Source organism: Trifolium pratense, linkage group LG7 (genome assembly GCF_020283565.1).
Source record: "Trifolium pratense cultivar HEN17-A07 linkage group LG7, ARS_RC_1.1, whole genome shotgun sequence".
Classification (NCBI taxonomy): domain Eukaryota; kingdom Viridiplantae; phylum Streptophyta; class Magnoliopsida; order Fabales; family Fabaceae; genus Trifolium; species Trifolium pratense.
The window spans coordinates 28,344,671-28,372,434 of record NC_060065.1 but is presented as its reverse complement, the minus strand read 5'-3'; the positions used below and the strand labels follow the sequence as shown (position 1 = coordinate 28,372,434).

At 38.3% G+C, this 27,764-nt stretch overlaps 1 protein-coding gene, 3 non-coding genes and 1 pseudogene across 4 annotated transcripts; 1 reads left to right on the top strand and 4 right to left on the bottom strand.

The window, feature by feature from the left end:
- Window positions 1-266: 266 nt before the first annotated feature.
- LOC123896183 lies at window positions 267-21,589 on the bottom strand (annotated as a pseudogene).
- On the bottom strand, window positions 4,841-4,947 carry LOC123900262. Its single transcript, XR_006805908.1, has one exon. It is a non-coding gene; the product is annotated as a small nucleolar RNA R71 (small nucleolar RNA).
- Window positions 16,499-16,605, bottom strand: LOC123900261. Its single transcript, XR_006805907.1, has one exon. It is a non-coding gene; the product is annotated as a small nucleolar RNA R71 (small nucleolar RNA).
- Window positions 19,307-26,880, top strand: LOC123897629. Its single transcript, XM_045948344.1, has 2 exons — window positions 19,307-19,457; window positions 21,353-26,880. Exon 2 carries the CDS (start codon window positions 23,069-23,071, stop codon window positions 25,811-25,813), a length of 2,745 nt encoding a protein of 914 aa, XP_045804300.1. The 5' UTR covers window positions 19,307-19,457; window positions 21,353-23,068; the 3' UTR covers window positions 25,814-26,880.
- On the bottom strand, window positions 23,618-23,724 carry LOC123900177. The gene has a single exon (XR_006805829.1). It is a non-coding gene; the product is annotated as a small nucleolar RNA R71 (small nucleolar RNA).
- Window positions 26,881-27,764: the final 884 nt, after the last annotated feature.

Sequence of the window (27,764 nt, the reverse complement as noted above, 5' to 3'; positions counted from 1 at the left end):
GAATCACATATCACAAAGGTATATAGTAATGTTTTAATCTCAACCATTTATTTTTAATCTAATGGCTGATATTCATTCTCATATTCTCATATATTTTTACCATTCTCATAATATACATCCTCTATATATATATATATATATATATATATATATATATATATATATATATATATATAAATGAAAAGAGAAACAAGCCAGTGATATCCTTAGCACAAGGTGTGCCAATAGAGACCACAATAGTTTACAAGAGTATTAAAGAAATACAATCAATGGAAACCCATACAAAGTAATGGAGTCGACCACCAACAATGAAAATTTAATACTAAAGTTACATTCGTCGACTTCAACCACCAATAAGAAAATAATTTGACCTTATCTAGCATTTGGTGCAAAGAAGAAGCCGTATTCCTGAACAACCTGTGATTGCGCTCGTGCCACATAATCCAGACACAAGCGAGCCAAATGAGCTGCATAAAGGATCGCCGTGCTCGCTGACTACCTACTGACTGAGTGAACTGAACAAAGTGATCAGATAAGCTGTTAGCGTCTACCGCCATAGAACCAATCCAAACCCGAACCATCGACCAGAGAGAACCAAAAAAACTGCAAGAGAGATATAAATGATGTATCGATTCAACCTCGCCGCATCCAGATACGCAATAACACGCGTCCGCTGGAATGATACCTCGAGTAACCAAATTTGTCTTCGTTGGCAACCTATCCCTCAACAGTCTCCATGCATGAATCGAAACCTTCAAAGGAACCTGTCGATGCCATATAAGACGATGACCATCATCCAAAGTGACCATATCCTGAGATGTCAACAACTGATACGCGCCACGAACAGAATAACCATGATCAAGATCTGGCAACCACTGCCACCTATCTGAAATATGTGCCTGCAAAGAAGTAGTAAGAAGTAATGCCTGACACTCCCCTAGTTTCTCCTCCTCCCACGCCCACAACTGCCTCCTCCAAGCCCACGCCTGACCATCAGCCCCCCACCCTAACAAAGACATCTCCGCTACCGAAGCTGATTTATTCTCCGCTAAGTCAAACAAACGCCTAAACCTCTCACACAAAGGACTATCCCCTAGCCAAGGATCAGTCCAAAACAATGTATCAGACTCGTCCCCCACCTTCTTCGAAACACTCTCTCGAAACCACCCTACACCATCAGCGCCCTCCCGAATTCTCACAATCTCCCTCCACCATGCAGACCCTCTCCTCCCTCCCTCCTTCACCCTATCTCCCTCCAACCCATACCTAGCTACCAGCACTCGGAATCATAGCCCCTCTCTATCCATCAACAACCGCCAACACCATTTTCCCAAAAGAGCTAAGTTAAACTCCCTCAACTGTCTAACCCCTAACCCTCCATACTCCTTACGTAAACAAATATTATTCCAACTGATCCAAGAGATTTTCCTATGATCCTCACTCCCCCCCCCCCCCAGAAAAAATTAATCAAAAGAGATTCAATAGAAGAGATAATACCTGAGGGAGCCTTGAAGAAAGAAAGAGCATAGACAGACAGAGAGGTTAAGACAGACTTAAGTAAGATTAGACGACCGCCAAAAGAAAGGAAGCGACTCTTCCATCCACACAACCTGTTCTTTATACGAGCTATCACCGGTTCCCAGAAAGTCAGCCGACGCGGATCACCACCAATAGGAAGACCAAGATAAAGGAAAGGCACCTTTCCCACTTTACAGCATAGAGCCGACACAGCCTCATATAACCAAGAATCAGGGATATTAACCCCTACAAGCAAACTCTTGTTGAAATTAACTTTCAAACCCGAGATAGACTCAAACAGCACCAAGACGGCCCGAAGTGCACGAACATTCGCCCAGGTTTTAGACCCAATCAGCAACGTATCATCGGCAAACTGAAGGTGAGAGACCGAGACAGGATTTTGTTCTCCAACACTATACCCTGTAAACAAATTACTCTCAACCATAGTTTGCATCATCACATTCAAACCTTCGGCAGCTAGAAGAAAAAGAAAAGGAGAGAGTGGATCCCCTTGTCTTAAACCCCTCTCAAGAGGAAACTCATTAGTAGGACTACCGTTAACCAAGACAGACATCGTCGCCGTACTAACGCATTCTCTAATCCATTTTCGCCACAACGTCGGGAAAGACATAAGCCCCATAACATCATCCAGGTAGCCCCAATTCACTGAATCATAAGCTTTCTCGAAATCCACCTTGAATAACATCAACTCCTTGTTGTACCTACGCGCCTCATCAACCACCTCATTCACAATGAGGATTCCATCCAGAATTTGCCTATCATTAACAAACGCAGTCTGAGTCTCAGAGATAACACTACCAATTGATACACCTAAAAATATGCTATTTATTTAGTTAATTTACTATTATATTTTATATGTTTTTATTTCGATTTCGAAGTTTTATTATATAATTAGTTACTTATTTCTCGTATTTTAAATAAACAGATAAAAAGTGTACGAGTTGAAGAAAAGAGCGAAAACGGACCGAAAAGGAGCAAAAATGGACAAAAAGGCCACACATGTGCAGCCAATTGGGCCACACATGTGCAGCCCACAAATGCTCGCCAGCCACAACCAAGTGGCGACCGCCAACAAGGCCCTAATGGCGCCCGCCAGCTGCATCCAAGTGGCCCTCGCCACTTCCTTTCCAAATCACAGCCATCCATGTGATCCAACGGCAACGCGAAGAATTTCTACAAGTCCCACATCGGCCAAATTCTGTCTTTTCCTCCTTGTATTTTAGTATAAATAGGCTAGTTCTCTTCACTCAAAAACATAACACTTGACTTGGAGAATTGAGAACTAGGCTTAGTACCACAAGGTTTTCTTCTCTAAAGTTGAGAGTTTAGTATTATTTTATTCTCCGTTGAGAATAAAATAAGTTTTTTTTATTTTCCTACCGTTACGCTGTCGGAATCCGTACTCGAGATTTCTTTTTAATTCAGGTTCTTATTTTATTTTATGGTCTTATTTATTTCTTGTCTTTATTTTATTGCTTTTATTTTATGCTTTTAATTTCTGCTTTTATTTTTATGTCTATTTATTTATTTGCTTATTTTATTTTTATGTCTTTATTTTTAGTTATGTCTAGCTAAGTTTAGCGTTGCTAGGATGTGTAGTTAGTAGCTAATAGGGGTTCGGTAGTTAATTCGCGCCTAATAGTTTTCAACCACCAGTTTTAAATAAATACGTTTTCAAATAATTCGTCACGAGAGTGAGGATTGTTTTAAAGGCAATAAACCAACATTGACGAGAGTTGAGGTTTAGGGTCGGATAGTTAAAACTGACCGTTAGTTCTAAAGTCCGCGAGAGCTATTTAGGATTAATGAGTTTTATATTGATTTTCAAAGGTACTTATATAGGTAAGTGAGCGCGTGAGAGCTGAGCATTTATTTTATCTAAGTATAACGCTAGTCAAGATTTGCGAGAGCTGAGATTAGTGTTTTTAAATTAAATATAATTCTTGAAAACTGACAACGGTTTTATTTTCTTAAGCAGTTTTTAATTAAGCGTTGATTATAATTCGTCACGAGAGTGAGAATTAATTAAAGTAAAAATCAATAGAGCGAGAGCGTGAGATTTCTACTAGATAGTAAAAACTGAACATTAAATCTAATTCGCAACGAGAGTTGGGATTAGAGTTAATTAAATTATATTGTTTTTCAAAGAGTATTTTATTAGCGGGTGTGAGGACGAGAGTTAAGCACCACCTTTATAATTTATAATACTATCTGAATTGTATTTTTAAAACAATATAGTTTCGAAAATTTAATTGTTTACACCACTAAAATCTAGAAGTAATGCAACTACTTTGTAAAGTATTTTATTAATTTCATGATGAGAGTTGTGAGAGCTGGAAGTGAGAACGGCTTTCGCCTGGAGCATCGATTTTATTAAAATACGACAATTAGATGTGGTAGTAATTTTGTCTAGCGCGAACTAAGTATTGAACCCTCTGAAGCAACTAATAGCACGTCCTAGCAATATTTTATTTACATATTAAAAATCTAAAAAATATTTATCTCTCTTATTTTAGTTATTCAATTAATCATAACCCTTTAAATCATTAGCCTTAGATTTACAAAGCAACACTAGAATACGGTAGGTCGATTATTGGTCCTTTGGGTTCGATATCTTTTAAAACTACACGACACGACTGTATACTTGCGGTCATTGTCGCGTCACACGATCAAGTTTTTGGCGCCGTTGCCGGGGACCAATTTAGTCGATATCGTAACTCCGGTGTTACACCGTAGAGACTAAGGCAAAATTTTATTTTTATTTTACCCCGATTAGTTCGTTTGTTGCATGCCAAGCACTCGCTCTAGAGGCGAAAGATTGGTGCAACTAGTTAGCGAACCCGAACGTCTTTTAAGACGTAGAAATTTAGAAAATCAATTAGAGATTCCTCTTCCCGAAATTATTAACGAACCAGATATGGCTGAAGAACCGCAAAACCGTCCACTTAAGTCATACGCTATTCCTTCACAAGAAGAACCGCACAATAGCATCGCTGCCCCCGCTATTGAAGCAAATAACTTTGAGCTTAAACCTTCATTGTTGTCGGCCGTACAACAAAACCAATTCTCCGGAAACCCCACGGATGACCCCAATTTACATTTGTCCATATTCTTGCAATACGCGGATACCGTGAAGGCAAATGGTGTCAGTCCCGAAGCTATAAGACTTCGCTTATTCCCATTCTCATTAAGAGATAAAGCTAGAGCCTGGCTCCAGTCCCTACCATCCAACTCCGTCGCAACATGGGATGAGTTGAAGAAAGTCTTTTTAGCAAGATATTTCCCGCCTAGCAAAACTGTTATGCTAAGAGCCCAAATCAATGGATTTAGACAAAGAGACAGCGAATCTCTTTTCGAAGCATGGGAAAGATACAAAGAAATGATTAGGATATGTCCTCATCATGGGCTCGAAGAATGGTTAATCATCCATACCTTTTACAATGGTCTCTTGTACAACACAAGATTAACCATAGACGCCGCAGCTGGTGGCGCACTAATGGATAAGGCCTACAATGAAGCCTATCGGCTTATCGAGAGCATGGCTCAAAATCACTATCAATGGGGAAGCGAGAGAGCACCAGTAGAGAAAACTCAAACGAAAGGTGGAATGTACGAAATCAGCAACATGGACCACATCAACGCCAAGCTGGATGCCTTGACTCAAAAGATAGAAACTCTAACCACCGCACCCAAAGCCACCGTGGCAGCAACAACACAAAATTGTGAGTTGTGCGGAGTTCAAGGTCATGCTATCGCTGAATGTCAACTTCTAACGGAAGTCTCCCCAGACCAAGTGAACTATACTCAAGGAAATCCATACAACCATGGTCCGAGGAATCATCCATACCTTTCGTACAAAAGTAACAACGCTCTATATGCACCTGGCCAAGCACCTACTCCTTCACCACCAGGATTCCAAAAACCTGCTCAAAATGTTCCTAGGAAGTCTAACCTTGAACTATTAATGGAAAACTTCATAACTACCCAAGCTCAAACCAACCTTCAAACTAGTGAACAAATTAAGCAAATAACAAGCAAGCTGGATGCCTTGACCACTCACAATAAAATGTTAGAGACACAAATAGCACAAGTGGCACAACAACAAGCATCTACCTCTGCTCCTGCGGGAACATTTCCTGGTCAACCACAACAAAATCCGAGAGGACAAGCCAATGCTGTTATACTAAGAAGTGGAAAACAACTAGATGAACCAACAAATTCAAAACCTGATGACCCAACCATGCAACAAGGATCTAATACACCAACCGAGGAGAGTGAACCAAAAGAAAAAGAGGATAGTAGAGAGGAAACCAAAGAGAAGGAGAAACCTTACGTTCCTCCACCACCATATAAACCACCCATCCCATATCCTCAAAGATTGGTACAATCCAAAAATGTAGGGCAATTTAAGAAATTTGTAGAACTTCTACAAAAACTAAACATTACAATTCCTTTTACGGAAGCTATCACACAAATGCCCTCATATGCTAAATTCCTTAAAGACATCTTGACTAACAAGAGAAAGATCGAGGATGATGAGACTGTTATGCTCACTGCCGAGTGTAGCGCCATATTACAAAACGAAATGCCCCCTAAGTTAAAAGACCCAGGAAGTTTCTCCATACCCTGTGTCATTGGAAAGTACGTAATAGATAGAGCCCTATGTGATCTAGGAGCCAGTATCAGTTTAATGCCCGTAGCCTTATGTGAAAAACTGAAAATGGGAGAATTAAGACCAACAAAAATGTCCGTACAATTTGCTGACCGTTCCGTCAAATACCCTCTAGGTATTTTAGAAAATGTGCCCGTACGTGTAGGACAATTCTTTATCCCAACCGATTTCATAGTTATGGACATAAGGGAGGATTCCAATACACCTATCCTTTTAGGAAGGCCATTCTTAGCAACTGCCGGTGCCATAATAGACGTAAAGAGAGGAAAGCTCACTTTTGAAGTGGGTGAAGAAAAAGTTGAGTTTATCTTAACTCAATTCATGAAAGCACCAGCAATAGACGATGAATGCTACATGCTAGACCTCATTGAGGAATGTAGAAAAGAAGTGGAAAAGGATCAAACTAAGTATTCTGAAATTCTAAAAACCTCTGATCCTCAAACTCATAAAGACAATGAAGACGACCCAGCCGAATCTAAAGATCCTACACCTCACCTTGACAAGACAACTTTAGAACTCAAGGTTCTACCCGAAAATTTAAGGTATGAATTCCTAGATAAAGACCTCAAACGACCAGTAATAGTCAGTGCGGATTTAGGGAAGTTAGAAACTGAAAAACTTCTAAACATTCTAAGAAAATACCCAACTGCCTTAGGGTATAACATCACTGACCTAAAAGGAATTAGTCCTTCAATATGTATGCATCGTATTTCGCTAGAGGAAGACGGTAAAACCTCTAGAGAACCCCAAAGAAGGATCAATCCAGTTCTAAGTGAGGTAGTTAAGAAAGAAGTAGAAAAGCTTCTAGAAGTAGGAATCATATATCCCATATCTGATAGTAAATGGGTCAGCCCAGTACATGTCGTACCAAAGAAAGGGGGAGTTACAGTTGTAACAAATGCAAAAGGGGAATCTATAGCACAAAGAGTTGTGACTGGTCATAGAATGTGCATAGATTATAGGAAACTAAACAAAGCCACTCGAAAAGACCATTTTCCTTTACCCTTTATTGATCAAATGCTCGAGCGATTGGCTAAACATTCGTATTTCTGCTACCTAGATGGATATTCAGGATTCTTCCAGATCCCTATTCATCCCGATGACCAAGAGAAAACCACTTTCACATGTCCTTACGGAACTTTTGCTTACCGACGAATGCCCTTCGGACTATGCAATGCTCCCGCAACTTTTCAAAGATGCATGATGGCAATCTTTGCAGATTTTATAAATGATATCATGGAAGTCTTTATGGATGACTTCTCCGTTTGTGGGCAAAGCTATGAAAGTTGTCTGTCGAACCTAGAAAAAGTACTTGAAAGATGTGTAAAGGTGAATCTTGTGCTTAATTGGGAAAAGTGCCACTTTATGGTCCGACAAGGAATAGTTCTTGGACACGTAGTGTCCGATAAGGGGATTGAAGTAGATAAAGCAAAAATTCAAGTCATAGAAAACCTTCCACCCCCAAAAACAGTAAGAGAAGTACGTAGTTTCTTAGGACATGCCGGTTTCTACCGGCGATTTATTAAAGACTTCTCTAAAATCACCAAGCCTCTGACTGGCTTATTGTTGAAAGATGCTGAGTTTATCTTTGACGACGGATGCTTAAAAGCGTTCGAACGAATTAAAGCAGCCCTTATATCCGCACCAATTATCAAACCACCTGATTGGAGTTTACCCTTCGAAATCATGTGTGACGCTAGCGATTTCGCTATAGGCGCAGTTTTAGGACAACGAAAAGATAAGAAGCTTCATGCGATCTATTACGCAAGTAGAACTTTAGATCCTGCGCAATTGAACTACGCCACCACTGAAAAGGAACTCTTAGCTGTCGTATTCGCGATAGATAAATTTCGATCTTACCTAATAGGATCTAAAATAATTGTTTACACAGACCATGCTGCTATTAGGTACCTATTAAATAAGAAGGATGCTAAACCTAGGCTTCTAAGATGGATTTTACTTTTACAAGAATTTGACCTAGTAATCTTAGACAAAAAAGGAACTGAAAATGTAGTAGCCGATCACCTATCTAGAATAGAGGGCATTGAGCCTGAGTCAGTACCCATCAATGACGATTTCCCTTACGAACAACTCGTGGCTCAATTTGAAACTATCTCGGCTAAATTATCCTTAAAACTATCCGATACTACACAACTAAAGAAAGAAGTCTGCTCCGTCAAAAATACTTTACCATGGTATGCTGACTTCGTAAACTACTTATCAGCAAGAGTCCTTCCTCCGGGCTTAACCTACCAACAAAAGAAGAAATTCTTTCATGAACTAAAAAACTATTATTGGGACGAACCCTTACTCTTTAAAAGAGGCCCTGACGGAATCTTTCGTCGTTGCGTCCCCGAAGAAGAAATGAAAGATATAATTACCCAATGTCATTCTGCCCCTTTTGGAGGGCATGCTAGCACTTCAAAAACATGTGACAAAATCTTACAATCTGGTTTCTTTTGGCCTACCCTATGGAGAGACGTCCATATCGCTGTTAAAAATTGCGACCGCTGCCAACGCACCGGCAACATATCTAGACGCGATGAGATGCCACAAAAGGGAATTTTAGAGGTAGAGATTTTCGATGTATGGGGAATAGATTTCATGGGACCCTTCCCATCTTCTGGTGGAAATAGATATATACTTGTCGCTGTCGACTATGTTTCAAAATGGATCGAGGCTTTAGCCTCTCCTACAAATGACACCCAAGTAGTTATTAAAATGTTTAAAAATATAATCTTCCCTAGGTTCGGTACGCCCCGTCTCGTTATTAGCGATGGTGGCTCCCATTTCATATCTAAAATCTTTGACAAATTATTAATTAAATATGGGATAAAACACAGAGTAGCAACCCCTTATCACCCACAAACTAGTGGGCAAGTAGAAGTCTCAAATAGAGAAATTAAAAAAAATTTAGAAAAAACTGTTGCTACTAGGAAAGATTGGTCATACAAACTCCCCGAGGCTCTGTGGGCCTATAGGACAGCATATAAAACCCCTATAGGAACCACACCATTTAATCTAGTATATGGAAAATCATGTCACCTGCCTATAGAACTTGAACATAAAGCCTTTTGGGCTATTAAGGCACTAAATATGGATTACACGGCAGCGGGGAAGAAAAGAATCCTTGATCTTCACGAACTTGAAGAACTCAGAACAAGCGCTTATGAGAATGCCGAAATTTATAAAGATAGAACTAGGAAATGGCATGACAAGCGCATACTTAAAAAGGAATTTAAGGAAGGAGAATTAGTGCTTCTTTTTAACTCTAGGTTAAAACTCTTCCCTGGTAAACTCCGTTCCCGTTGGTCCGGACCTTATGAGATAACTAAGGTTTTCCAAAACGGCGCTGTCAAAATAAAGAACAAATCTAATGAAATTTTTATTGTTAATGGACATCGTCTTAAGCACTATTTCTGCTCAAGTATCTCGGATTATCATTCTAAGTTAGAATTACATGAAATACAGCCCAAAACTTAGAATCTAGAAAGTCGAGCCAACGACGTTAAACAAAAGCGCTACGTGGGAGGCAACCCACAACTTTTATCGTTTTCCTTATTATTATTGCTATTTTTTTCTTTAATTTATCACTAACCCGTATGACTACTATGCAAAATTCAGATCTAAAAAATTTTAAAATGGCGTATTGCGATAACCAAATTGTTCGTATCGAGAGTGAAATCCAGCGACAACGTTTCGAGGACCTGTTCGAAAGAGAGATGTCGTTCCAGAATTTCCCTCACCAAAGCACTATGATTTCTTTGGGTATCGCTGAGAGTGTCAATTTTATGATCAACCAATTGGGGTGGGATGCTTTGAACCTTTCGGCCCTCCCCACTTACCGTAACTTAACCATCGAGTTCTTAAGCTCTTTCAAAAACTCCCCCAACCGTGGATTTTCCATCCATCGGGGTCAAACTAAGTTTAGACTTTTTGGTGCTGACTATACCTACACACACCGTAGCATTGCTGAATTTATGAAGGTACCCACTGGCCTAGACGCTGTAGTGAAAACCCAAGAAGATGGATTCATGGATTACGAATTATGCAATTTTTGGGGAAGTATTTCTGGAGAACCCGACTCTGACCCGGCTGACCGAACCAACCAAAAGATCCATAACCCTGCCATACGCTACTTTCACATGATTTTAGCCCATACAATCTTTGGAAAGCAAGAGAATGACACTACTGTTTCTAAAGACGAATTATTCATAATGTTCTGTGCTTTCCAAGGTCGCCCGGTGAACCTTGCGCCATTTGTTCTAGCCAACCTCCAAAAGCTTATTGAAACACCAAACCGCCGCATCTGCATTGGTGGTTTTGTTACCCTTTTAGCTAGAGCCATTGGCCTTGATGACTACTTAGGCCAGCTCATACCTTATGGTACACCACTAGCAAGTGGATTCCGCTACCTCAACATAAACTTTTGTTTCAATCGTGGCCTTATACATAACTTGGGACCTACCCCTTATACACTAGTCATCAATAATAAACCAGTTTACCATTTTACTCTTCCAAATATGGAAAGAACTAGCGTTTACAACAAAGCCAATTGGCTATATGATTTGGAAGATGAAGATGAACATGACCCCCAAACTCCACCATTTTACTATACGCCCGGACCATTATCCCCCACCCACCCTGCTGAATCCACCAACCAACCACCTGCCCCGGTTGATCATACAGCTGCTATAGCCGAAATCAATGCCACAGTTGCTACATTGCGATCGGATCTCAACACTTTCTTGGACCTGACTATTGGGCAGTTCGAGAGATGCGCCAAAGAATTTGCCTCCATACATGACGCTCTAAAAGCTCTACGTGGCTAGTGATCGCATTATATTTTTACTACGTTATTTTCTCCGACCAATCATTGAGAACACTACTTTTAATAAGGATTGAGGAGGAGAAGACTATCTATTTTACTGCTTTTGTGTGACATTTTATTTCAGCATATTTTCATTCAAACATTTCTTTTTCATTATCAATGCATTATTAAGTATTTTATTTAAGCTTTTATTTTAGTCATTATTACCAAATTATTTTTAGTAATTTTCATTTATTTTCGTAACTGTCTATTAAGTCGATTAGTATATGCACTTATAAATGTTTATTTATTTGGTCAAATATGCATTCAATCAAAAGAGTAGTCTTTGGTCAAAAAGCCTTTTTCAAAGCAAACAAAATGCATTTTCCCACACTCTTACAAGAAGCATGGCGTGACCATGCTATAGATTCCATAGGGAAAATGTTTTTGAAAGTTCATGGCATGCAAATTTTGATTCCCTTACACAATTTCCTTTCCACCTTTCAAAACAATCAATGACAATTAATTGGTAGGACCTTGTGTTTCATAAGGAGATTCTTTTTCAAGTTATAAATACATGCCTTTCAACATAAACTAAACTCACCATTTCTACAATACTCTTTCTAAAGCATAAAATCTCTATCTATTTCCAAAACAAAATGGTATATGAGTTAGTTTTTAGAAGAAGTTCAAATCAATCTCAAATTTATGAGGATTTGCAAAGAAGGGAAATACAAGCTACAAGGTATGCCGACAATTCTCTCTTAAGAAAATTAGGATTGTTAGATAGCGTAAATTATTTGCTTGATAATTTAAATCTTCGACATTTCCTATCTCAACAAAATCCTGTTTATACTCAACTAACGCTAGAATTCCTAAGCTCTTTAATTGTTAACACTGTTCGTGAAACTAGGAGTTCGCACGGCGCTGTTTATTTTAGAATGTTTAATAATGAGTATGAATTTTCTTTGAATGATATGGCTGACCTTTTGCGTTTCCCCCATGGACCAAGTGTAACATGTGAAGTCCATGATAATGAAGAGTGGCAAAATAATTTTAGCCACTTTTGGATGACTATCACCGGTAAACAAATTAATAGTCATGAAGGAAATAAGGCCTCATCCATCCATAATCCGGCCTTACGCTATTTCCGCTACTTATTGGCACATACCATCTTTGGCCGAGCCTCTTTAAACAAAGTCAACTCGAAAGAAATGTTTTACATGTTTGCTGCAATTAGAAAAATGAAAATTAACACCGTCCCGTTTTTATTTTCACATATGCTTTCACAAGTTAACACAAGTCGGGGCGGAGCGATAATTTTTGGAGGGCTAATCACGACCATAGCTAAAGCCATAGGACTAGGACCTCAATTAGAAAATTTAGAACATACTCCACCTCGGTTAATCGATGAAGATATGATAAGGAGTATGAACCTAGTAAGGTTAAGAGAAGATGGTAGATATGATTTAATGATTCAAAATCGTGTTTTTAATAATATCACCCTTCCTAACCAATGGCTAACGGATGTACGTGACCCGAGAAATCTTTGCTATACTAATAATTCTACGACTAATAGAGCTCCCACGCACATTTCTCCAAATGTTGCTGCTGGTGGGGGCGCAAGCATTGTTCCACCTGCACACACTACACATTTTTCTAACACTTTTGCAGGTAGTTCCTCCTCATCAAGGCAAAGCACTATTGATGATGTACTCCAAGAGATACGCGCCCAAAATGCACTAAATCAAGAGCGCGATGGATTATTTTATGCCATGCACCAACAACAAGAGGAGATGATGGAACGAATGACATTCATGCAAGCCCAGCAAAACCAAATCCTTCAAAACCAACACGAGATGCAGGGCTATTATCATAGATGGGAGAGCTCGGAAGAGCACCGTCAACAACAGCTCGACAACGTCATACAAGAGCTAGGCGGTTTGAGGCTTCAATTCAACAATTTCCAACAACATCAACAGCCTCCCCCATGATCTACCACAGGTTTTACGCTCCAATTCTGCTCTTGAGTCGCAACAGTGAGGACACTGTTGGATTTAAGTTTAGGGGAGTATTCTACTATCTCTATTTACTTTTAATTTCTAGTCATTTGAATTTTTATTTCCTTTCGCATAATAAAAAAATTGAATTTATAGTATATTCTTTGGTTTTTCTAAATTTTTCCTTTTCTTGAGCCAAATTAAAATTTTTTCCAAAGACTTAGGATAATAGCTCACTTAGAAAGTATATAGGTTAAGAAAAGATGAGAGGCTAAGTTAAGGAAATTAGGGAATTTTACAACAAAATCGGTATTTTTCCAACACCCAGAAGTCTCCCTAGTATAGATATCAATTTGAATAACCATTGTGCCAAAATCTCCTGATTTAAATTTGTGGAATCCTTTAGTAGTTTATCTATCCAGTCGGACACCATCTATAAAGTCACACATTAAGTAGGTTTGTCGATGAATATAAGCGAATCGTCTAAGCAAATTCTTAAGGTCATACTGTGGTAATACGGTTAAACCTTAGAGAAAAAAAAAAAAATATATATATATATTTATATGATTGCTAATACAAAATTTGTATCATCAAGCTATTTGCGAGTTGAAAAGGATGAACAAAGACGCTAACCGGCTTTCTTACCATGTGTGTGACATAGATAAAGGGTCTTAATGTGACTGTCTAGAATGAAAAAGGATGAAACAAAGGAGAAGATCTAGATTTTAGTACAATGGCATGATCCAAATTCGGTATGTATAAGAGGGAGAACTTTGTGTGTCGTTGAAATACCCTTCTTGATTGTGTAAAGAACCTAACTAATTAATCTTAGCCGATTTAAATTTCTGACCACGTATGAGTACTTGTGATGTTATTTTCCTCTAAGTCTGTGTGTGTGTGTTGCTTCGCATTTTACATGTTTTCTACATGCAAGCTAAATTGCTTGAGGACAAGCAATGGTTCAAGTTTAGGGGAGTTTGATACACCTAAAAATATGCTATTTATTTAGTTAATTTACTATTATATTTTATATGTTTTTATTTTGATTTCGAAGTTTTATTATATAATTAGTTACTTATTTCTCGTATTTTAAATAAACAGATAAAAAGTGTACGAGTTGAAGAAAGGAGCGAAAACGGACCGAAAAGGAGCAAAAATGGACAAAAAGGCCACACATGTGCAGCCAATTGGGCCACACATGTGCAGCCCACAAATGCTCGCCAGCCACAACCAAGTGGCGACCGCCAACAAGGCCCTAATGGCGCCCGCCAGCTGCATCCAAGTGGCCCTCGCCACTTCCTTTCCAAATCACAGCCATCCATGTGATCCAACGGCAACGCGAAGAATTTCTACAAGTCCCACATCGGCCAAATTCTGTCTTTTCCTCCTTGTATTTTAGTATAAATAGGCTAGTTCTCTTCACTCAAAAACATAACACTTGACTTGGAGAATTGAGAACTAGGCTTAGTACCACAAGGTTTTCTTCTCTAAAGTTGAGAGTTTAGTATTATTTTATTCTCCGTTGAGAATAAAATAAGTTTTTTTTATTTTCCTACCGTTACGCTGTCGGAATCCGTACTCGAGATTTCTTTTTAATTCAGGTTCTTATTTTATTTTATGGTCTTATTTATTTCTTGTCTTTATTTTATTGCTTTTATTTTATGCTTTTAATTTCTGCTTTTATTTTTATGTCTATTTATTTATTTGCTTATTTTATTTTTATGTCTTTATTTTTAGTTATGTCTAGCTAAGTTTAGCGTTGCTAGGATGTGTAGTTAGTAGCTAATAGGGGTTCGGTAGTTAATTCGCGCCTAATAGTTTTCAACCACCAGTTTTAAATAAATACGTTTTCAAATAATTCGTCACGAGAGTGAGGATTGTTTTAAAGGCAATAAACCAACATTGACGAGAGTTGAGGTTTAGGGTCGGATAGTTAAAACTGACCGTTAGTTCTAAAGTCCGCGAGAGCTATTTAGGATTAATGAGTTTTATATTGATTTTCAAAGGTACTTATATAGGTAAGTGAGCGCGTGAGAGCTGAGCATTTATTTTATCTAAGTATAACGCTAGTCAAGATTTGCGAGAGCTGAGATTAGTGTTTTTAAATTAAATATAATTCTTGAAAACTGACAACGGTTTTATTTTCTTAAGCAGTTTTTAATTAAGCGTTGATTATAATTCGTCACGAGAGTGAGAATTAATTAAAGTAAAAATCAATAGAGCGAGAGCGTGAGATTTCTACTAGATAGTAAAAACTGAACATTAAATCTAATTCGCAACGAGAGTTGGGATTAGAGTTAATTAAATTATATTGTTTTTCAAAGAGTATTTTATTAGCGGGTGTGAGGACGAGAGTTAAGCACCACCTTTATAATTTATAATACTATCTGAATTGTATTTTTAAAACAATATAGTTTCGAAAATTTAATTGTTTACACCACTAAAATCTAGAAGTAATGCAACTACTTTGTAAAGTATTTTATTAATTTCATGATGAGAGTTGTGAGAGCTGGAAGTGAGAACGGCTTTCGCCTGGAGCATCGATTTTATTAAAATACGACAATTAGATGTGGTAGTAATTTTGTCTAGCGCGAACTAAGTATTGAACCCTCTGAAGCAACTAATAGCACGTCCTAGCAATATTTTATTTACATATTAAAAATCTAAAAAATATTTATCTCTCTTATTTTAGTTATTCAATTAATCATAACCCTTTAAATCATTAGCCTTAGATTTACAAAGCAACACTAGAATACGGTAGGTCGATTATTGGTCCTTTGGGTTCGATATCTTTTAAAACTACACGACACGACTGTATACTTGCGGTCATTGTCGCGTCACACGATCAAGTTTTTGGCGCCGTTGCCGGGGACCAATTTAGTCGATATCGTAACTCCGGTGTTACACCGTAGAGACTAAGGCAAAATTTTATTTTTATTTTACCCCGATTAGTTCGTTTGTTGCATGCCAAGCACTCGCTCTAGAGGCGAAAGATTGGTGCAACTAGTTAGCGAACCCGAACGTCTTTTAAGACGTAGAAATTTAGAAAATCAATTAGAGATTCCTCTTCCCGAAATTATTAACGAACCAGATATGGCTGAAGAACCGCAAAACCGTCCACTTAAGTCATACGCTATTCCTTCACAAGAAGAACCGCACAATAGCATCGCTGCCCCCGCTATTGAAGCAAATAACTTTGAGCTTAAACCTTCATTGTTGTCGGCCGTACAACAAAACCAATTCTCCGGAAACCCCACGGATGACCCCAATTTACATTTGTCCATATTCTTGCAATACGCGGATACCGTGAAGGCAAATGGTGTCAGTCCCGAAGCTATAAGACTTCGCTTATTCCCATTCTCATTAAGAGATAAAGCTAGAGCCTGGCTCCAGTCCCTACCATCCAACTCCGTCGCAACATGGGATGAGTTGAAGAAAGTCTTTTTAGCAAGATATTTCCCGCCTAGCAAAACTGTTATGCTAAGAGCCCAAATCAATGGATTTAGACAAAGAGACAGCGAATCTCTTTTCGAAGCATGGGAAAGATACAAAGAAATGATTAGGATATGTCCTCATCATGGGCTCGAAGAATGGTTAATCATCCATACCTTTTACAATGGTCTCTTGTACAACACAAGATTAACCATAGACGCCGCAGCTGGTGGCGCACTAATGGATAAGGCCTACAATGAAGCCTATCGGCTTATCGAGAGCATGGCTCAAAATCACTATCAATGGGGAAGCGAGAGAGCACCAGTAGAGAAAACTCAAACGAAAGGTGGAATGTACGAAATCAGCAACATGGACCACATCAACGCCAAGCTGGATGCCTTGACTCAAAAGATAGAAACTCTAACCACCGCACCCAAAGCCACCGTGGCAGCAACAACACAAAATTGTGAGTTGTGCGGAGTTCAAGGTCATGCTATCGCTGAATGTCAACTTCTAACGGAAGTCTCCCCAGACCAAGTGAACTATACTCAAGGAAATCCATACAACCATGGTCCGAGGAATCATCCATACCTTTCGTACAAAAGTAACAACGCTCTATATGCACCTGGCCAAGCACCTACTCCTTCACCACCAGGATTCCAAAAACCTGCTCAAAATGTTCCTAGGAAGTCTAACCTTGAACTATTAATGGAAAACTTCATAACTACCCAAGCTCAAACCAACCTTCAAACTAGTGAACAAATTAAGCAAATAACAAGCAAGCTGGATGCCTTGACCACTCACAATAAAATGTTAGAGACACAAATAGCACAAGTGGCACAACAACAAGCATCTACCTCTGCTCCTGCGGGAACATTTCCTGGTCAACCACAACAAAATCCGAGAGGACAAGCCAATGCTGTTATACTAAGAAGTGGAAAACAACTAGATGAACCAACAAATTCAAAACCTGATGACCCAACCATGCAACAAGGATCTAATACACCAACCGAGGAGAGTGAACCAAAAGAAAAAGAGGATAGTAGAGAGGAAACCAAAGAGAAGGAGAAACCTTACGTTCCTCCACCACCATATAAACCACCCATCCCATATCCTCAAAGATTGGTACAATCCAAAAATGTAGGGCAATTTAAGAAATTTGTAGAACTTCTACAAAAACTAAACATTACAATTCCTTTTACGGAAGCTATCACACAAATGCCCTCATATGCTAAATTCCTTAAAGACATCTTGACTAACAAGAGAAAGATCGAGGATGATGAGACTGTTATGCTCACTGCCGAGTGTAGCGCCATATTACAAAACGAAATGCCCCCTAAGTTAAAAGACCCAGGAAGTTTCTCCATACCCTGTGTCATTGGAAAGTACGTAATAGATAGAGCCCTATGTGATCTAGGAGCCAGTATCAGTTTAATGCCCGTAGCCTTATGTGAAAAACTGAAAATGGGAGAATTAAGACCAACAAAAATGTCCGTACAATTTGCTGACCGTTCCGTCAAATACCCTCTAGGTATTTTAGAAAATGTGCCCGTACGTGTAGGACAATTCTTTATCCCAACCGATTTCATAGTTATGGACATAAGGGAGGATTCCAATACACCTATCCTTTTAGGAAGGCCATTCTTAGCAACTGCCGGTGCCATAATAGACGTAAAGAGAGGAAAGCTCACTTTTGAAGTGGGTGAAGAAAAAGTTGAGTTTATCTTAACTCAATTCATGAAAGCACCAGCAATAGACGATGAATGCTACATGCTAGACCTCATTGAGGAATGTAGAAAAGAAGTGGAAAAGGATCAAACTAAGTATTCTGAAATTCTAAAAACCTCTGATCCTCAAACTCATAAAGACAATGAAGACGACCCAGCCGAATCTAAAGATCCTACACCTCACCTTGACAAGACAACTTTAGAACTCAAGGTTCTACCCGAAAATTTAAGGTATGAATTCCTAGATAAAGACCTCAAACGACCAGTAATAGTCAGTGCGGATTTAGGGAAGTTAGAAACTGAAAAACTTCTAAACATTCTAAGAAAATACCCAACTGCCTTAGGGTATAACATCACTGACCTAAAAGGAATTAGTCCTTCAATATGTATGCATCGTATTTCGCTAGAGGAAGACGGTAATTCACTGAATCATAAGCTTTCTCGAAATCCACCTTGAATCATAAGCCCCATAACATCATCCAGGTAGCCCCAATTCACTGAATCATAAGCTTTCTCGAAATCCACCTTGAATAACATCAACTCCTTGTTGTACCTACGCGCCTCATCAACCACCTCATTCACAATGAGGATTCCATCCAGAATTTGCCTATCATTAACAAACGCAGTCTGAGTCTCAGAGATAACACTACCAATTGATACACCTAAAAATATGCTATTTATTTAGTTAATTTACTATTATATTTTATATGTTTTTATTTCGATTTCGAAGTTTTATTATATAATTAGTTACTTATTTCTCGTATTTTAAATAAACAGATAAAAAGTGTACGAGTTGAAGAAAAGAGCGAAAACGGACCGAAAAGGAGCAAAAATGGACAAAAAGGCCACACATGTGCAGCCAATTGGGCCACACATGTGCAGCCCACAAATGCTCGCCAGCCACAACCAAGTGGCGACCGCCAACAAGGCCCTAATGGCGCCCGCCAGCTGCATCCAAGTGGCCCTCGCCACTTCCTTTCCAAATCACAGCCATCCATGTGATCCAACGGCAACGCGAAGAATTTCTACAAGTCCCACATCGGCCAAATTCTGTCTTTTCCTCCTTGTATTTTAGTATAAATAGGCTAGTTCTCTTCACTCAAAAACATAACACTTGACTTGGAGAATTGAGAACTAGGCTTAGTACCACAAGGTTTTCTTCTCTAAAGTTGAGAGTTTAGTATTATTTTATTCTCCGTTGAGAATAAAATAAGTTTTTTTTATTTTCCTACCGTTACGCTGTCGGAATCCGTACTCGAGATTTCTTTTTAATTCAGGTTCTTATTTTATTTTATGGTCTTATTTATTTCTTGTCTTTATTTTATTGCTTTTATTTTATGCTTTTAATTTCTGCTTTTATTTTTATGTCTATTTATTTATTTGCTTATTTTATTTTTATGTCTTTATTTTTAGTTATGTCTAGCTAAGTTTAGCGTTGCTAGGATGTGTAGTTAGTAGCTAATAGGGGTTCGGTAGTTAATTCGCGCCTAATAGTTTTCAACCACCAGTTTTAAATAAATACGTTTTCAAATAATTCGTCACGAGAGTGAGGATTGTTTTAAAGGCAATAAACCAACATTGACGAGAGTTGAGGTTTAGGGTCGGATAGTTAAAACTGACCGTTAGTTCTAAAGTCCGCGAGAGCTATTTAGGATTAATGAGTTTTATATTGATTTTCAAAGGTACTTATATAGGTAAGTGAGCGCGTGAGAGCTGAGCATTTATTTTATCTAAGTATAACGCTAGTCAAGATTTGCGAGAGCTGAGATTAGTGTTTTTAAATTAAATATAATTCTTGAAAACTGACAACGGTTTTATTTTCTTAAGCAGTTTTTAATTAAGCGTTGATTATAATTCGTCACGAGAGTGAGAATTAATTAAAGTAAAAATCAATAGAGCGAGAGCGTGAGATTTCTACTAGATAGTAAAAACTGAACATTAAATCTAATTCGCAACGAGAGTTGGGATTAGAGTTAATTAAATTATATTGTTTTTCAAAGAGTATTTTATTAGCGGGTGTGAGGACGAGAGTTAAGCACCACCTTTATAATTTATAATACTATCTGAATTGTATTTTTAAAACAATATAGTTTCGAAAATTTAATTGTTTACACCACTAAAATCTAGAAGTAATGCAACTACTTTGTAAAGTATTTTATTAATTTCATGATGAGAGTTGTGAGAGCTGGAAGTGAGAACGGCTTTCGCCTGGAGCATCGATTTTATTAAAATACGACAATTAGATGTGGTAGTAATTTTGTCTAGCGCGAACTAAGTATTGAACCCTCTGAAGCAACTAATAGCACGTCCTAGCAATATTTTATTTACATATTAAAAATCTAAAAAATATTTATCTCTCTTATTTTAGTTATTCAATTAATCATAACCCTTTAAATCATTAGCCTTAGATTTACAAAGCAACACTAGAATACGGTAGGTCGATTATTGGTCCTTTGGGTTCGATATCTTTTAAAACTACACGACACGACTGTATACTTGCGGTCATTGTCGCGTCACACGATCACCAATCACCAATCTCAAACGATTAGCTAAAACCTTTGCAAGGATTTTATATAGGCTTCCCACCAACGAAATAGGACGAAAATCATTCAGCTGTTGGGGACTATCCACCTTAGGAATCAAGGCGATGAAAGTAGAGTTTAGGCCTTTAGTCAACTTACCATTTCGATGAAACTCCGAGATAAAGCGCATCACATCACCCTGAAGCTCGACCCAAAAATCTTTAATAAAACCAAAACTGATCCCATCAGGACCAGGGATTTTAAAGCTATCACAATCCCATACAGCAGCCTTAACTTCCGCCATTGAGAAAGGCTTGATAAGGCTACCCCTGTCAAGCATATTCAAACGTTTAAAGTTAAGGTTATCAACATCAGGTCGCTCCACATTGATAGCCTTAAAATGAGACGCAAAATGTGAGACAACAGCCTGCCGAATAGGGTGCACACCCTCCACCATAATGCCATCCACCTGTAAAGAAGAAATAGCGTTCCTCCGACGACGACTCGCAAGAACCGAATGGAAATACTGATACGCCTAAAAATATGCTATTTATTTAGTTAATTTACTATTATATTTTAATTATTTTTATTTCGATTTCGAAGTTTTATATTATGAATCGTTACTTATTTCTCGTATTTTAAATAAACAGATAAAAATTGTACGAGTTGAAGAAAAGAGCGAAAACGGACCAAAAAGGAGCAAAAACCGGACAAAAAGGCCACACACGTGCAGCCAATTGAGCCACACATGTGCAGCCCACACAAAAGCAAAGAAGTGGCGCCTGCCACCAAGGAAAAATGGCAACTGCCAGCTCCTCCAAAGTGGCGCCCACCAGCCAACCAAAAGTGGCAACCGCCACATGCACACAAGGTGGCACCCGCCACATTCCTTTTTCATCATGGCCACACGTTTCATCAAACGGTCACGCGCTATTTTTCCTTAAGTCCCACATCGGCCAAATTGATGTTTTGTCTCTTGTGAAATTAGTATAAATAGGCCCCTTTTCTCCACTTTCTAGACACACAACTTTGTAACAATTAACTTGTAAAACGAGAATATAACTCGTATAGTTAGTTGGAAAGAATTCTTAAGCCTTTGCGGGAATTCTTTCTAAAGTTGAATATTATTTTCTTTTGTGCCGACGTTATTCCTTGGAGCTTTTGTCCAGGTTTTTATTTTATTTTCTTTCTTTTATTTTTCTTTATTGTTTTTATTTATTTATGCTTTATTTATTTATTTGCTTTATGTTTTTATTTCCCGCTTATTTATTTATTTCGTCTTTAGTTTTAGTTATGTCTAGCTAATTTAATATTGCTAGGATGTGTGATTAGTAGCTAGTAGGGTTTCGATAGTTAGTTCGCGCGCTAGTTTCTTTTAAGTTTTCTTTAAGCAGTTTTTATTTTTAAATGACTATAATTTGTCACGAGAGTGAGAATTAATTAAAGTAGGATCAACATAGAACGCCACTTGAGATTTCTACTAGATAGTAAAAACTGAACATTGATTCTAATTCGGAAGAACGCCCACTTAGGATTAGAGTCGATAATTATTTCTAATTCGGAAGAACGCCCACTTAGGATTAGAAGTAATTTAATTATATTTGGTTTTCAAAAAGTACTTTATTAGCGGATGTGAGACGAGAGTTTAGCATCACCTTTATAATCTACAACATTAGTCAAGATTCGCGATAGCTGAGATTAGTGTTTTTAAACCAATATAATTCGAAAACTTAATTGTTTACACCACTAAATATCTAGAAGCAACGCAACTACTTTGTAAAGTATTTTATTAATTTCATGATGAGAGTTGTGAGAGCTGGAAGTGAGAACGGCTTTCGCCTGGAGCATCGACTTTATTAAAATACGACAACTAGGTGGTGTAGTAATTTTACTTAGCACGAAAACTACTTTGATAAGTATTTTATAATTTCATGATGAGAGTTGTGAAAGCTGGAAGTGAGAACGGCTTTCGCCTGGAGCATCGCTTTTATTAAAATACGACAATTAGATGCGGTAGTAATTTTACTTAGCGCGAATTAAATATCGAACCCTGTGAAGCAACTAAGAGCTCATCCTAGCAATACGCTTTATTATTCTAAAAACCCAAAAAAATATTTTCTTTTTGTTTTATTTAAAAATTCTACTACTATTTACTATTTAGCCTTAGATTTACAACGTAACATTAGATAACGGTAGGTCGACTATTGGTCTCTGTGGGATCGATAATCTTTTAAAACTACACGCGGCAAGGCTGTATACTTGCAGCGCATCAAGTTTTTGGCGCCGTTGCCGGGGACCAATTTAGTCGATATCGTAACTCCAGTGTTACACCGTAGAGACTAAGGCAATTTTTTTCTTTTTGTTTTATGCCCAATACTCGCTCACGAGGCGAGATAATTGAGCAACCCTTTGACGAACCCGAGCGTCTTCTTAACGAACGACGCCGAAATTTAAGTACTCAACCCGAGAATATCGAAACCGAAATTCTCACTCTTGAAGTAACCGAAGAAATCATTAACGAAATAGTTGACGAACCAGTCATGGCTGAAAATCGTCCACTTAGATCTTACGCTATTCCTTCGCAAGAAGAACCGCATAATAGCATCGCTGCCCCCGCTATTGAAGCAAACAATTTCGAGCTTAAACCTTCATTGTTGGCTATAGTACAACAAAACCAATTCTCCGGAAATCCCGCGGACGACCCTAATCTACATTTGTCCATATTCTTGCAATATGCCGATACTATCAAAGCTAATGGTGTCAGTCCCGAAGCTATAAGACTTCGTTTATTCCCATTCTCATTAAGGGATAAAGCTAGAGCCTGGCTCCAGTCCCTACCATCCAACTCCGTCGCAACATGGGACGAGTTGAAGAAAGTCTTTTTAGCAAGATATTTCCCGCCTAGCAAAACTGCTATGCTAAGAGCCCAAATCAATGGATTTAGACAAAGGGACAACGAGTCTCTTTTCGAAGCTTGGGAAAGATATAAAGAAATGATTAGGATATGTCCTCATCATGGGCTCGAAAATTGGCTAATTATCCACACCTTTTACAATGGTCTCTTGTATAATACAAGAATGACAATAGACGCCGCAGCTGGTGGCGCACTTATGGATAAACCATACAACCAAGCCTATCAGCTTATCGAGAGCATGGCTCAGAACCATTATCAGTGGGGAAACGAGAGAACAACAGTAGAGAAACCTCAAACGAAAGGTGGAATGTACGAAATCAGCAACATGGACCACATCAACGCCAAGTTAGATGCCTTAACTCAAAAGATAGAGAGTCTAACCAACGCACCCAAAGCCACCATGGCTGCAACAATACAAAATTGTGAGTTGTGCGGAGCTCAAGGTCACGCTATCGCTGAATGTCGACTTCTAACCGAAGCTCCCACCGACCAAGTGAATTACACTCAAGGGAATTCTTACAACCAAAACCAGAGAAATCACCCGTACCTTTCGTACAATAGCAACAACGCTTTATATGCACCTGGCCAAGCACCTACTCCTTCGCCACCAGGATTCCAAAAACCTGCTCAAAATGCTCCTATGAAGTCAAACCTTGAATTGATGATAGAGAACTTCATAGCCATACAAACTCAAACTAACAAGGAAGTCCTAAATCAAAACATACACACTAATGAGCAAATTAAGCAATTAACAAGCAGGTTAGATGTCTTGACCACTCACACTAGGATGCTAGAAACTCAAATAGCACAAGTAGCACAAAAACAAGCATCAACTGCTGCTCCCGCAGGCATTTTTCCAGGCCAACCTGAGCCAAACCCAAGGGGACATGTTAATGCTATTATATTAAGAAGTGGGAACCGATACGAAGGACCAGCCGACCCTAGAACCAATACTCCAACCATACACCAAGACTCAGATGAGGTAACCAAGGGAGAGAGTGAACAAAACATAAAAGATAAAGAAAATAGTGGGGAGGAAATCATAGAAAAGAAGAAACCTTATATACCCCCACCACCATATCAACCACCCATCCCGTATCCTCAAAGATTTGAGAAATCCAAAAGCGAGGGACAGTTTAGGAAATTTGTAGAACTTCTAAAAAAATTGAACATCACAATACCTTTTACGGAAGCCATTACCCAAATGCCCTCATACGCTAAGTTTCTCAAAGAAATTTTAACTAAAAAGAAAAAGATCGAGGATGAGGAAATCGTTATGCTTACTGCCGAGTGTAGCGCCATACTCCAAAATGATATGCCTCATAAGCTAAAAGACCCGGGAAGTTTTTCCATACCCTGTGTAATTGGAAACTATGTAATAGATAGGGCCCTATGCGATTTAGGAGCCAGTATCAGCTTAATGCCTATGTCCATATGCGAAAAACTTAATTTAGGAGAATTGAGACCAACTAAAATGTCAATACAATTCGCTGACCGTTCTGTCAAATACCCCTTAGGTATACTAGAAAACGTGCCAGTACGTGTAGGTCAATTCTATATCCCTACCGATTTTATAGTCATGGACATAAGGGAAGATTCCAATACACCTATCATTTTAGGAAGGCCATTCTTAGCAACTGCCGGAGCCGTAATAGACGTAAAGGAAGGAAAGCTAACGTTTGTAGTAGGTGAAGAAAAAGCCGAATTTATTTTAACGCAACTCATGAAAGCACCAGCTATAGACGATAGTTGTTACATGGTAGACGTCATCCAAGAATGTAGAAAAGAGAGTGAGAAGGATCAAACTAAACATTCTGAAATTTTAAAAACTTCCACTCCTCCAACTCATAAAAATGGTGATGACGACCTAGCTAAATGTTTAGAGATTACACAAGTTCCTAAACCTAGCCATGTTAAACCAACTTTAAAACTAAAAACTCCATCAAGACTCCAAAAAGGAACCCCTGTGGCTCCGAATAAATTAAAAGGCCCCGTTTCTAAGAAAATACCTCCCGACATATTAAAAGACCACCCAGAAAATAACATCGCTCAAAATAAAATACCCCCGGGTGTCTCTAAGAAAAAGAAAGAAAAAAAGAAGAGAAGACCTATGAAATGGTCTGACATTTTCAAATGGAGACCCAAGAATATTGAGCATAATTTAAAAGATGTGAGTCTAGAGGAGGAACCATGTTGACCTATAGGTCTAAAAAGTCGAGCTAACCGACGTTAAACAAAGCGCTGCATGGGAGGCAACCCATGAGTTTTCTTTAATTCTTGTTTAATTTTTGCTTTCTTTTATTTATTTATTTATTTTTTATAACTATCTCTGATGATCCTGTGACTAATAGAGCTCCCACGCACATTTCTCCAAATGTTGCTGCTGGTGGGGGCGCAAGCATTGTTCCACTTGCACACACTACACATTTTTCTAACACTTTTGCAGGTAGTTCCTCCTCATCCAGGCGAAGCTCCATCAATGATGTACTCCATGAGATACACGCCCAAAACGCACTAAATCAAGAGTGCGATGGATTATTCTATGCCATGCATCAACAACAAGAGGAGATGATGGAACAAGTGACATCCATGCAAGCCCAGCAAAACCAAATTCTGCAAACCCAACATAAGATGCAGGGCTGTTGCCACAGGTTTTACGCTCCAAAACTACTCTTGAGTTGCAACAGTGAGGACACTGTTGGATTTAAGTTTAGGGGAGTATTCTACTATCTCTATTTACTTTTAATTCTTAGTTATTTGAATTTTTATTTCCTTTCGCATAATAAAAAAAATTAAATTTATAGTATCTTCTTTGGTCTTTCTAAATTTTTCCTTTTCTTGAGCCAAATTAAAATTTTTTCAAAGACTTAGGCTAATAGCTCACTTAGAAAGTATATAGGTTAAGAAAAGACGAGAGGCTAAGTTAAGGAAATTAGGGAATTTCACAACAAAATCGGTATTTTTCCAACACCCAGAAGTCTCCCTAGTATAGATATCAATTTGAATAACCATTGTGCCAAAATCTCCTGATTTAAATTTGTGGAATCCTTTAGTAGTTTATCTATCCAGTCGGACACCATCTATAAAGTCACACATTAAGTAAGTTTGTCGATGAATATAAGCGAATCATCTAAGCAGATTTTTAAGGTCATACTGTGGTAATACGGTTAAACCTTAAAGAAAAAATATATATAAGGTCATACTGTGGTAATACGGTTAAACCTTGGAAAATATTTATATGATTGCTAATACAAAATTTGTATCATCAAATTTGTATCATCAAGCTAATTGCAGGTTGAAAAAGATGAATAAAGACGCTAACCGATTTTCTTACCATGTGTGTGACATAGATAAAGGGTCTTAATGTGACTGTCTAGAAAGAAAAAGGATGAAACAAAGGAGAAGATTTAGATTTTAGTACAACGGCATGATCCGAATTCGATATGTATAAGAGGGAGAACTTTGTGTGTCGTTGAAATACCCTTCTTGATTGTGTAAAGAACCTAACTAATTAATCTTAGCTGATTTGAATTTCTGACCACGTATGAGTACTTGTGATGTTATTTTCCTCTAAGTCTGTGTGTGTGAGTTGCTTCGCATTTCAAATGTTTTCTATATGCAAGCTAAATTGCTTGAGGACAAGCAATGGTTCAAGTTTAGGGGAGTTTGATACGCCTAAAAATATGCTATTTATTTAGTTAATTTACTATTATATTTTAATTATTTTTATTTCGATTTCGAAGTTTTATATTATGAATCGTTACTTATTTCTCGTATTTTAAATAAACAGATAAAAATTGTACGAGTTGAAGAAAAGAGCGAAAACGGACCAAAAAGGAGCAAAAACCGGACAAAAAGGCCACACACGTGCAGCCAATTGAGCCACACATGTGCAGCCCACACAAAAGCAAAGAAGTGGCGCCTGCCACCAAGGAAAAATGGCAACTGCCAGCTCCTCCAAAGTGGCGCCCACCAGCCAACCAAAAGTGGCAACCGCCACATGCACACAAGGTGGCACCCGCCACATTCCTTTTTCATCATGGCCACACGTTTCATCAAACGGTCACGCGCTATTTTTCCTTAAGTCCCACATCGGCCAAATTGATGTTTTGTCTCTTGTGAAATTAGTATAAATAGGCCCCTTTTCT

Excerpts from the sequence above, each read along its gene's own strand:
- LOC123897629 (XM_045948344.1), top strand. The coding sequence starts at position 23,069 with ATGCCCAATACTCGCTCACGAGGCGAGATAATTGAGCAACCCTTTGAC.